This window comes from Harmonia axyridis, chromosome X, assembly GCF_914767665.1.
Source record: "Harmonia axyridis chromosome X, icHarAxyr1.1, whole genome shotgun sequence".
Lineage (NCBI taxonomy): Eukaryota > Metazoa > Arthropoda > Insecta > Coleoptera > Coccinellidae > Harmonia > Harmonia axyridis.
The window spans coordinates 582,208-595,526 of NC_059508.1; the positions used below are offsets into that span (position 1 = coordinate 582,208).

Consider the following 13,319-nt stretch of genomic DNA (forward strand, 5'->3'; position numbering starts at 1 on the left):
TTGTATCAATCTTGGAGGTGACTATCTTGACGAATGAAGTCGAATTTTTGAGAAAAAAATATATTTTTTCTGGTGCTAGGCATTTTTCGACTTTCACATGAGAGCTGATCAACTGTTCCTTGATCATAACTATAGATAGCTATTTCTTTTTTTCTTTTTTTCATATTGTATTACACCAGAGCACCTTGTTCTTATTTTCATAATTATTGTGTTGTCAATCTGTTAAAATCGATTTATTTTCTTTCTAAGTATGAAATCTGATCCTGCCCCATTCCTGATTTTTGAGATTGAAAGCTGAAGAAAAAAATCTTCCAGAGTCAGAGTAGGTTGATTTCCTCGTATTTTTTGTAAACTTTGCCTCCGTGAGGATCTGAAAAGTTGGGCATTTGAAATAAAACGTAATCGTTTATAAAACGATGCAAATATTCACTTTATAGATTAATTAGGATACATTGCATGGTAATATGAAAATAAACATAATTATTTTCTTTGTAGCTGGACGAAATCAGTTACAGATTGAGATAACAAAGTAGTAGATGAGGGACCACAGCTTCTTTTCTGCTACAGGTTATGATACGATAATGAGTTAAAATAACATAGTGTTTGAACTCGTCGAGCCCAGTAACAAAAATACATCTATACATAAATAAATGTTTTTCTTAGGTATATGATAAATATATTCCCCAGAAATTTGGCCATCACAATTGAGTCATCTTGACTAATCAAAAATTAATCACATTTATATAACACACATAGGAATATCGTCAACAACTCTTTACATCTACTCTTACAGATCACTCGGTTTGTTCGTGTTTCTGGGGAATTCGTATAAAATCACACATTTCTAGCTATATTAACAAAAAGGTACATTGATTGCCTTTACGAAAGCGCGTTTAGGCTAGACAAAATCGATGTGATCAAATCATGGCTTTCCGGCCTTATGTTTTCAATAAATAACTAGACTACACAAATAAATAGTCCGCTCTTCTGTCAGCGGATATTTCTTCAGATCAGTGACACCAAAAATATGTACAAATATCACCTCAACGACGCACCATACTCGAATCGTCCTTCCTGATCATATTTTTCAGGTTTTCCACTTCTGTTGACAAACGTACAATCTCCCTGTCCTGCAAGGATTGAAGATGTGACTGCTTGTTATGCATGGACTGCAGAGCTGCTGCAGCTTGTGCTTGTGCCGTCCATTCGGTTCCTAAGGATATACCCGAATCTCTCTCATCGCTGGACCCTTCTGCGTCCCATGAGGGACTCACCCTTTGACCAGGCTCTTGTTTGATGTTCTGGAGCTGGAGTAGAGCGCTAGCTGCATCCTTGTCTCCTAGATGTGACTTGTGGCGTAGTTTCAACGGTAAACTGTTGTTGGTGATGACGATACCCTCGTCACCTGAATTACTGGACAGTTCGAAGGGTGATTGTGCCCTTGAACGTGGTCTTCCTCTGGCTGACAAGTTGAGAGCATCATCTGAGGAATAGTGGGGACTGTGGAAGGATGGGAAGGTATAGGGATGGAACTCTGGCCTGTGTTCGTGATGTGTTGGAGGAACATGAATGAGATGCGGGTGTGTTAAGGGTGGTGGTGGTGGTGAACCAAGAACCGGCTGTAGGCTCTGTTGGCTCATCGAGTTCGGCGACTGGTAAATGTGTGGTTGAGGATGTGTCAGCTTCTGTCGTTTGGTGATGCTCAATACTTGTTCGTTGGTTGGTAAATTGGCAAGGACTTTCTCTACGCAGACGACGTTTTCACCGCAAATACCGTACTCCTCTTTGATGGCCTCGAGTTGAGCCTTGAGTACGGCGTTTTCTTTCGTTAACTCCACGACGCGTTGCTCCAACACCATATCGTTGAATCGCCTCTTCTCTCTGGACCTCTTGGCGGCCTCATTATTTCTCCTCCTTCTATCCCAATAGCTGTCATCCTTCTTACTGTCAGGCGTGAATTCGCGTTGCTTCCTCTGTGAGAACAGTTCCTTGTGCTTGACGGAGTTCATTGGGTAGTTGGCTGAGTACTCATCAACTGACGGCGAAGAAGATGTGGAACTCAACAGTTCCCGACCATGACCATTAGGCATACTTGAATTCACTTGTGGTAATTCCCCGTTCACTGGTGATCCATTATGGCTTCGACCAACAAATTCCGCCACCATCATACGTTGCTTTATAATATCTGCAACAAAAGGATCAATAAGTTTGATTCGATCGATTCACAATCTTCAAAGAAAAAGGTCATTCACACACCGGACACTTGGATGTGTCTCAAATTCAAATCTATCTCAATTCAGTTTTCCCTTATAAGGTTTTTCGAAACAAAGGAAGATACCTAATCATCCGTGTTTATGTAATTTTTTACGAAAACCGTTATCGCGATATAATTTTCGAAATCCTACATAGATAATTCGATGATATTCACTGATACGGGGGGCCCATGGGAAAATCAATTGCAACCTGCTGAAAATTCGATATTTCAATTTCCATTGTTTCATAAGCTCGATAACCCTAACCTAATTATATCGCGACAACTGATTTGAAGCAATTAGATTCGAGCTGCATTATTGATTCGCTGATAACGATTTAAGAAGGGTCAACTTCCGATACTTCGATTCGAGATGTGATACGAACAGATTCAAGTATTAATTTCATCTCTGTTTATCAGGAAGGCGAAATCGAATGCGTTTTTTACACCGCAATTTCTTGAGCGACATACTCGCTTTAAATAGCAGAATAATTACAATAGAACGACCCAATTCGCAAGAAATTAACCCAATTCGATTTGGCACGGTGCGTATATCGACGCTGAAAAAAAAAATAGAACGAGTTCAACGAATGTAAAAGGGGGAAAAAAAATTGCTGACTAATCGACTTTCACCAGAAAGATGAGCTAAGGCATGACTGAACTTTTTGGCAAGTCGTATCAATTCCACTTATGATTCAATTCATCCGATTTATTTTTAAATTGTTCCGAACGACCAAATTTGAATGCATTGTCATCCTCGTGTATGTTTAATTCGGATTTCCAAGCGGATTTCGACAAAGAATGTTGAGTTTTAGATGAATCATAATTCTCTGAATTCGTTATATCATATCTATCGTCAGTTAGTTAATCTGGCTACTCGAGTCATCGTCGTGAATGGATTATTTTTCTTCTTGTGAGTTTTAAGAATGGTTTCAGAGGTCTAACTGTTAACTAGAGAGGGATCTACCTACATATTTACAGGTCCAATCTATAACGGCTACTAAAAGTAGGCTAGTAGAACTCGAGTTCAAGAATGCTCGCCAGTCGATCTTTGTTACATAATTTCATTGCTAAATCGAGTCATTATTCCAAGATTACATCGAAACTAAACAAAGACAATCGGGTTCAACCAACCTCGAAATTTAATAAACAACAATTTTATCAGTATGAAACTGAGCGAGCTGGGTCCAAGTATTCCAATATCCCATTGAGAAAATGCTCAGTATCATCTTCTTAGATAAGTTATTGTCAAAATAGTTCGGATGCTCAATCAACTTATCTCCGGGGATTCGCAGAAACGTACAACTTGAAAGATTGCATCATCGCATATCCACATTTCGGCTATTGGCGAAATGTTGAACAATCGAACGCATTTGAATTGCAAAATGCGGCGATGATAACACATAGCCAAAAATATCCTTTGTAGAACAACAAACAGTTTAAGTGCGCATTTGCCAAACAAAAAACTGCATAATTTAGATTTGGATGTAAACAACATCATATTATGCGACTTGGGAATAAATTCGACTCACCGTCGTGTCCAAAAAGGGGGTTGGCTAATTGTCACTGAATCGCCTCATAAAACAATTGCTGGAGTTGTGCATCCATAGACATAAACACAAGATTCGTGTAAAACACTAGCGTAAAAATATCACCCGGTGCGCAACTTGATATTGCGTACCACGATACACCGAACTCTCTCGTTGTTCAGCATAAACTAACTTGCTATTCAATGTTCCGTGAGATACATACCTACATTAAACTCCGCGTGTTCAATCTGAGTCGGTGGTGGGGCAGTGGTGGGGAGCGAGGCCAACACCCTCACTGACTCACCAATTAGCTGGTAAATGGTCACCTTCGCTTCTTACGTAATGATATTGTGTCTTGTCTGTGTTTTTACTGAGGAATTCCTGACTCAGGAGCGGGACAATGCAGATACGCTCATCTGAAATCCCGCGCGAAATTTCGCGCTCCTGTCTTCGCGGAGAAAGCTGTGACGCTCGCGAATTCTAGATACCCAGCCAGCTGAGGATCAAGGCAGGGGATTCCCCATATGCTCTCAGCAGTATCATGCTGAGTAAACATTGAATTAAACAGTCCTAGAGCTAGTTTACTGACAAAACGAAGCAAAGCTCAGCTGAGTAGCTACTCAAGTTCGAATCTAGTCACTAGAGAATATTTCCCACCCTGAGTCATCCAATAAAGAATATTCCCAAGTCGATCCTAATCATAGCCAACTCTTTTCTAGTCTGAACCATGCAGCAATCCATATCGATGGAGAATATTTTCCAACCAAAACTGATCAGTTAGGAATATTGCCAACCTATACCAATCCAGGGAGACAACATCATTGAAGAATGTTTCAATGATCAACTGAGAATATTTCTCAGCCACAATGATAATTATTTCCCAGTCGCTCCTTATCACTACAGACTGTTACTTTTCTAGTCTTAACCATCCAGCAGAGAATATTTCCTATTCCTATGGGAATATTTCCAACCTAAACCAATCCAGGGAGAATATTTTCCAGCCGATCCCTCATCTTTGAAAAATAATCCCTGGATAGGCCACTTATTGAATACATCATAAAGAATATTCCCTGTATATTCAAGTATTCTGGTACTAGCTAGAGTTGGTAAATATTCTTTACAGGATAATGCTACCTGTTGGATCCTCAGGATTAATCCTTCGGTTCAACCGTATTATGCAGTAGTGCAGTACTTATTGTTCTGATTCTGATAGTCGGAAGATGAGTTGACAAGTTAAATCAAATAATCCATTCACAAAACATTCTACATCTATTTGAATGTTACTTGATGTACAGTTATCCAAATTCAACTATGTATAGACGGTCAAAATCTGTATCTACCAGAACAATATCTCCCCTCTGTAAGGTTCCTTTAAAAAATCCCAAATGTCTTCAACATCGCTATAAAAGGAAGAAGATGATGATATAAATTGAAAATAATCTGCTAGAATCATTATTACAGAATATATCAGATTTTTGTGCCAACTCAGAAGGTCTAATAAAAAAACGGCAAATTGGCAAATCCTTGAATTTAAGATGAAGATAGAAGTTATATCCTTCGAAGAGAGCTCAGCTCAGTAGCAGAGGTCTTGAAGTCGCTCCTTGTTGAAAAAAAAGTTTCGCAACCAAAAACTCAAGAACCAGTTGAGTTCTTGACCTTGTCCAAAGCATTTCCTTGTTGTGGTGGTCGGCGTGAGGTTCGAATTGGATCGAACGTAAAGAAAATTAAAATATTCACATGACAAGGTGACTCCAAGGCGCCAAAAAACAATCTACCGGTATGGCGGAAGTCCTTCGTGAAAAAAAGCAGCTGCACCGAATGTTCTTGGTAAATCGGTACGGACAGAATGAAATCATCATTCTGAGGTTCTCTGAACGAGCTTTCCGTCATCGTTGTACATAATCGTTCTGCGTAAAGTAAATCCCTCCATTTATGGAATGATATGGACGCTGAATAAACTGGCACTTGTTCTCCTCGGTGTGATCCAGCCAAAGACAAGGACAATGTAAATTACTTCCTTAAGAGGCGTTTTGTTAATTCCCAAAAACGTTCGCGATATTCCATCGGAATAGAACAACCTTCGACGATTGAGTAATATCTGATAGAAATTCCGAATGGTTTACGTTATTAGTTATTCCGTTACACATCACTGTTATGTAACCTTTTTTTCGATTCGGCGACCGTGTACATCAGCAAAATTATTTATGTATGAGGCATGGAATTTGATAAGCAACGGTACGGCAGAATTTTCGGTTTCTGGGTCAAAGATAAAACGGGAGTAAAATAAAAAGACAGAATACCCTGGAATATGTAACCCAAAATTATCATTGCAGAATATTTCCCGATCATCATTAGAGAATATTTTCAGTGATAAGATGAGAATATTTTCCACCCTTAACCATTGAATGATGAATATTTCCCAGTTGATCCTAATCACTACATCGAGTAGAGAATATTCCCTAATACGATTCTATCAGTGGAGAATATTTCCCAGTAGATCACTGAAAAATATTCCTTAATTGGAATATTTCCTTAGACAATCATATCAGAATATAGAATATTCCCTTAAATTAATATTCTCATACCATTTCGAGTTGGAAAATATTCTATACAGAATACTCAAGTTCTGGGAATGTTCTACACTGATTTGATCGATTCGGGGAATACCCACCGAATGGTTTAATCAGGAAATATTTTTCAGGGATGAGGGTTGGTTGTGATATATCCCCCCTGGATTTGTTTAGGTTAAAAAATATTTCCAACGAATAAATTTGAATATCATATTATCCACCTGGTTAGGTATATTATTCTGTCCAAATTATTGCAGACTATTGTCTGGTCTGAACCACCCAGTGGACTTTATTCATCTACTCAATCACAAGAGGCGAGAATATTATCTAACATAAACTAATTCAGGGGAAAATTCACCACCAAATCTCATCACTGAAAAATATTCCCTGTGACAGTGGACATGTTTTTATCCAATGAGAGAGAGAGAGAATATATGGTTATATTAATGGTATCATTAATATAGGATAATTCCTAAGTTGAACTTATCAGTACAGGATATTTCCTTCTGAACGGGGCAATGAAGAATCCGATAAGAATATTTCCTCAGGTTTTTCAAAGTGTGCAAGAAAACCTACAGGTTCCTATAGGTATTATTACAATTATGAATTGTATCATAGCTATTAGAAAACTCGTTATATTTCGTTAATCGACAAATCTATTGCAATATTGGAAGAGGTAAAACTTGATATTTTACAATTTACCAACAAATCTATCTGAAGAAGTAATGGTGAAGGTTACCGATGGGAGTGCTTCCTAATAGAACATTCGAATGAAGATTTCAATTTCTGCTATTTGGTATCTATATGGGAAAAACCCTACGACTAGGTATGTGTAGGCATGATTCATCATTTTTGGTTGTTCTGAAGTAGATAATTGGCGTTATATAATGCGAAAATGTAAATCACCAGCTGCTTATCTCCGAGTGAATTTTAATGAATCAAATTCGGCAATCCGTGTTGAAATCGAATAGAATTTTTAATTGAATTTTGATAGTAAATTGCTGACATTAATAATGGTTGACTGGTCAAATTCACAAGGGTTAACAGTATCGAAATACCACGCGCTTAGGTTCAATCAAGGTTACTTTTCATTAATAGACAAGAATGTTGCATATGATACTTTTATTGCAAGATAGCCTCTTTATCTTTCTGAGCTCATCGCTCCTCCAGGTCAATTTCCGTTCAGGACCTCTTAAGCTTATTACATCCAAAACTTGCCCACGTAATTGAAACAGGTTGGAACGTGCTTCGAAATAGTTATGACGAAAATGGGCAGGTCAACGAAACTGCCGATATCTAATTCATCAGTTCGATGTCAACAGCCAATAACCCAGTAAAATGACATGGCAGAAAAGCAATCGCCAAAAATCAATGTCGACTTACAATTACGAATTGGAGAGTAACAAAGAAGCCTCTGATGGCCGACCGTGACTTTGAAACAATTCAGTTAATTTCCGGAAAGCGTATTCATAGTTTTGCCAGGAGACTCCATTGAATCAGAACAACATTGAAACGCGTTCTGAACGGGCACACTCACCAGGATTTTCCCATGATAAGTTCTGCCGAGTGTGTGTTCCTATGTTCGATGGAAATAGTTCATTTTAATTTTTCAAGGCATCTAATTATAATCTACAACAAAACTGACGTTAAATCCTGAATTTTTCATATTTTTCTCTCATTATACAGGGTGTTCCTAAATTGGAGGTACAAACGAAAACGAGGTACTCGTAGAATTATTAGATCTACACCTTTACATTGGTTACCGGTGCTATCACATGGAACAAATTCATTTTTAGCTAACAGACCATTTTACGAATAATCCTGAAACACGTCAATTTTTTATTTTAATTCACCGTATTTTAAAATAATAATCTAATATACAGAGTGAATTACTTTTTTTTTAATGGAACAACCCCATTTTGTCTACATTTTCCGATTACCCTGATTCCAAAAATTTATCACATGTTGATTCCAATTGGTACAGGGTGGACAATAAGTATTTTTGATAATATTGTTAATTTAACTAATAAAGAATGTTACGCGTTATGAGCACACACAAAACTATTGTATTTTTGTCCATCCTGTACCAATTGGAATCAACATATGATACATTTTTGGAATGAGCTCAGCTAAAGTAATCGGAAAATTGAGACAAAATGGGGGTGTTCCATTTGAAAAAAATTAGGTTGACGTCATTACTCGAAAGTAATTCACCCTGTATATTAGATTATTATTTTAAAATACGGTAAATTGAAATCAAAAATCGACGTGTTTCAGGAGTATTTCTCAAAATCGTCCGTTAATTTAAAAATGAATTAGTTCCATACTTTTCGGACACAGTGTATAGTTCCGCCTCATATTCGTAGACAGGTTGAAATCTTGGGATAAATTTCATTTCTACCCGAGCTTATTTTCAATTGTATCTTACCTCCCAGATCCTAAAACTGCTAGATTAAAGTCACTTAAACCTTTATGGATTGATACCTCCCTTCAATCTAATGAAAGTGACAAGGAAATTTGGCGTTCGGAATGGAGTTCTTGTAATATCTTCAACAAAAGTCTTATCGTTGATCCTTCAGAGAAAGTTCTAGGTTTCAATCTAGGAAAATTTGGTGTATTTTAAATCGACTAAGGACTGGTCATGGTCGTTGTAATAGTATGCTCTTCAAATGACATTCTATTGATAGCCCACTATATGAGTGTTATGTATAAGAAACCATTGACCACTTGGTGAATACTTGTCCAATTTATGAATTTCATGGTGGTTTCCAAGCTATCCATTCAGTTTCATATTTTTTTTAGAATTGGTGGCTAACTTCAAATCAATATAATGGAACTAATATTTAGTATTCCTTTCTGGTTCTTTTTTTTTGTTTTAGGATTTGATTATAAAGTTGTCAACTGTTGGTGGAGAGAAAGAATGGGGAAGATTTTGTTTTCATGAATAAGAAGTCCTTCAATATTAATATGTCAGCTCATTCTGTGAATGTATGCACAAACCAGTCACTACACCTATACGGGGAGACAGAGTTTTTGCTGAGGTTTTTATTCGTTCTGTTGTATCATACGTTGAAATGTATGATGCCTCGTTTACCTTGCCTCACCTAATATTGAGATTACATCATTTTTTTGGACTGCCAGAGGTCTAGCGAAAATAAAATCCTGAAGGAATAAAGAACGCACTGTTTCGAAAAAATTATCACCCTGTAGATTTGCAACCAAAATTGCAAGATTGCACATGCTTTGAGAAGGAAAATTTGAAAAAGTCACCCTGTTTCTCGGATAAAAACAGTTTACGGGTCAATGTTTATAAGACTTTTTGTCGTAAAACTGTACGAAGAATCTCTCCTGTTCATTTGCACCTCTAATTTGGACACTACACCCTGTATATCAGCAATTTAAAATTTACTTGATACTGCGACTTCTTGCGATGAGCCTGACAACGCAAAAAAATACTGTTCTTTTTGTAGTTTTTGCAGCTCATCCTTTCTTTGTGATTCTATTTTTATAATCCTTTATTCCTTGAAAAAAGCGCGCACTCTATTCAAAATTTACATCTAGTTATTTGCGATTGCAGTTCCAGTATATATTTTTCATCTTCTATTCATTCCTTCTCGAATGCTACTTCTGGTTAGAGATTTGAAAAATAAAAAAAATAAGCGGAAATCCATTCTCTGTTCCTCTAAGGAGAGCTTCCAACTCTCCAACTTCTATTTTCCGCTAAAAGTTTCCAAGAAAAAACAAATTGACTGATTCCAGTAAGTAGCTACGCTCCAGCAATTCAAATGAGGTTCTTCCTAGAAATCCTCCCAATTAATAATTGTTGGGAATAACTCAATAAATTTAATATGTGAGTCGCCTATTCCAGGAATATTTCTGTTTTCACGTACCTCTTTTCGATGGAAATTCGTCTCTGATATAATCTCTTAGATGGAGCTAGGCTCGTATCGTTCAACCATTACTTCTTTTTTATAACTCAGGGCAATTGTAATTTTTCCTGACTAAAGTTATTATTAGGGTGATTATCTGTGTACTTACTGTGAGAATATCTCCTTAGTTCAGGATCAGAGTCGGGAACTTGATATTCTGGGGACAAAATGAACAATATTATTTTCAAGGAAGCAAAGCTGAACAGCCATAGGACAATTTCGATTTCAAAATCACTTGAAATATGAAATCATAATTATCAATTGAATGGATCATAACTGTCACGAAAGTTCTAATTGACATGACGAAAAATGATTATTATATATTATACAGAGTTAAGTCTCATCCAACCATACAATCAGAATTTTATATTTAGTCCCAACACGTAAAATATTACAGATCACTTGTGAAGGTACAATAGAATAACAATGATAAACATCTTTAATTTTTCTTAATTATGTAAATGATTTCAGTTGAAACTTCGATTTATTCGTTGGTTTAGCATCTCAACTCCCAAAAGAAACAAATATGTAATTATGGGTTCATTGCTTTGAATCGAGCGGCTAAAAACCTTCAGTATATGATGACATTCAACCTTGTAAGATCAACAAACACGTCTAATTTTCAAAAATAGCCTCATGTGCATCTGTTCCGAAATAGGTTTTACTTACATGCGTCCGATGTTAACCTCAATATCCTCTCACCCCCCCCTGTTCCGCGAAAAATGCAATCGAAAATAAAATTCAGAGCAATGCTTTGCTGTTCTTGTTGGATGTAAAAATATAAACGCATATGAAACAGTCTCAAGGTTTTTCCCTCCCAACTACATAATAAAGCAGCTTGGGATGCTGCTACAATGGCGCTTGTAACTCAAGGAAAGTTGGATGCATTTTATCGAATCAGTGACTCCTCTGGAGGTCACTTGATTCATATCTCCCCTCAACTGGACGCTCATAGAGTCGAATTAATTAAATTACTCCTATGTGGAATGCAGTTTTTGCACTCGAAATGAATTGGAATCGAATATTTCCGGAAGAACTTGCTCAAAAACTGTATAAGCTCTTCTTCAGCAGTCCTAAACATTATGCTCAAACTATTTCTCTATGAAACCGTCTTCCAAATGCTCAGAATTATACTTATCGAGTCCTATTTACATACAAACGAGTATCTAATAAAAGGAGATCACAATAAATTGGAAGTAGCACAGTAGGCATTCATTAAACATTATTGAGAACATCAACCTGTAGAAGTTCCGGTTATCATTCAGATTTCCTAAAGAGAGAAACGATAACTTTCTAGCGCATACATTTTGAACAGGAGCGAAGAAGATGTAACACAATAGCTCACCTTTTTCAGGAATTAAAGAATAAAGAAGATCTTGACTTGAAAACTCAGAAACACTTTCAGAATTACTACTACGCGCCATTTTGGAAGATCAGCAGAATGTTGCAAAGATGTAACTGCAATGAATTGCACAGTGCAAATGCAGGTATTTAAGAATGTAGTCACAGCAATGTAATCTGCTCTCATTCTATGTTTAAGAAGACTAAGCTGCATGTATAATGGACAAATATTTAATTTTTTCGCAATGGTCGTGGCGATGCCATTCTTCATTGAATGGGGACTAAACAAAGGTGTGATAAAGGGATCTGATTAAGATTGAAGGGTTGACTTGGTACTCACCTGTTTGAGAATTGTACATTAATCCTTTGTTATCAGCGTGCATGGTAGGCATCTTGGACACAGCACCCAAAGGGCGATAAACGAAGTGAAGAACTTGACAATGATCTTGAGAAGGTCTTTAGCACCGTTTCAAAGTCAATCAACGTATTACCACACCGTACTGTCGCAATCTGATCTTGAACCGACTGGAGTGTACACAGCACTGTGCTAATACAAGTGCAAGCCTGGTATAGCTAGGATGTAAAAGTTGAGATAGTGACCTAGATGTTGATGCGAAGTAGTGGCAGAACGAAGAAAGCGGAGAAAGGACAGTGGAAGGAAATGCGGTCGAAACGAGTAATACGCTGTTACGTGAGATGATCACCACACATAATGTATGTTTGTGTCCTCGTTTTGGCATTGAACATTGGGCGCGTTGCATTCTTAGATAAAAATGAAAATGTACGCCGAATATTTCCAAGAGAGAGTTGCACCTTTTCTGAATCTTCTTCCTCTAGATAACGCAACATCAGTGTCATCGTACCGCCAAAACTCTAGCCGATACCTTCCAACTGGGTCAACCGGATGTTTTTCCTCATTTTTAAGACTACCCCTTGGAATCGAGTCAACATACCCAATTTCAATACCTACCCAACCAATAGACCATTCTACACTATCAAAATTATTGTTCTTTTCATCAACGTCATTGATTAAACATTAAGAAACAATTCACATGAATTCGACAATATTAATGAAATCAGGAGACCAATTTGGACTCAGCCAACATTTCGTTCATACACTGTGTCCGTAAAGTATGGAACAAATTCGTTTTTAGTTAAACAGACCATTTTAAGAAATAATCCTGAAACTCGTCGATTTTTGATTTTAATTTACCGTATTTTAGAATAATCGAATATACAGGGTGAATTATTTTCGAGTAATGACGTCATTTTTTTTTTATGGAACACCCTCATTTTGTCTCAATTTTCCGATTACTTTAGCTGAGCTAATTCCAAAAATGTATCACTGTTGATTCCAATTGGTACAGGATGGACAAAAATAAAATAGTTTTGTGTGTGCTCATATAGTAACGCGTAACATTCTTCATTAGTTAAATCAACAATATCATAAAAAAAACTAATTGTCAAGCGGCAATGAACAAATAATGACATTTCACAAAAAAAAACGACTATGTTTTTTTAAATTAATAAGAAATAATTTCTTACACATTCTGTCTGCTAGACCACAAGTACCTACCAAACATTTTTGGAAACAGCTCATTTTTATTAATCTAAAAATGTAACAAACTATAGGGTGTTACATTCAAACCAATTGCCGCTAGACAATATGTATTTTTGATAATATTGTTAATTTAACTAA

At 36.8% G+C, this 13,319-nt stretch overlaps 1 protein-coding gene across 2 annotated transcripts; it reads right to left on the bottom strand.

The window, feature by feature from the left end:
• Positions 1-405: 405 nt before the first annotated feature.
• Positions 406-12,173, bottom strand: LOC123685854. Of its 2 annotated transcripts, XM_045625709.1 has the most exons (3): positions 11,961-12,173; positions 10,389-10,436; positions 406-2,185 (listed from the first exon to the last, which is right to left on the bottom strand). In XM_045625709.1, the coding sequence occupies exons 1-3, from the start codon at positions 12,010-12,012 to the stop codon at positions 1,044-1,046; spliced, it is 1,242 nt and encodes a 413-aa protein (XP_045481665.1). In that variant the 5' UTR covers positions 12,013-12,173; the 3' UTR covers positions 406-1,043. The 2 variants fall into 2 exon arrangements, with proteins under 2 accessions (XP_045481665.1, XP_045481666.1); XM_045625710.1 differs by lacking the exons at positions 10,389-10,436; positions 11,961-12,173 and adding an exon at positions 3,784-3,987.
• Between the last annotated feature and the right edge of the window lie 1,146 nt (positions 12,174-13,319).

Excerpts from the sequence above, each read along its gene's own strand:
- LOC123685854 (XM_045625709.1), bottom strand. The coding sequence starts at position 12,012 with ATGCCTACCATGCACGCTGATAACAAAGGATTAATGTACAATTCTCAA. Across the intron at positions 10,437-11,960 it reads AATGTACAATTCTCAAACAG|AATATCAAGTTCCCGACTCT; the intron begins GTGAGTACCAAG and ends TTTTGTCCCCAG. Across the intron at positions 2,186-10,388 it reads ACTAAGGAGATATTCTCACA|ATATTATAAAGCAACGTATG; the intron begins GTAAGTACACAG and ends CTTTTGTTGCAG.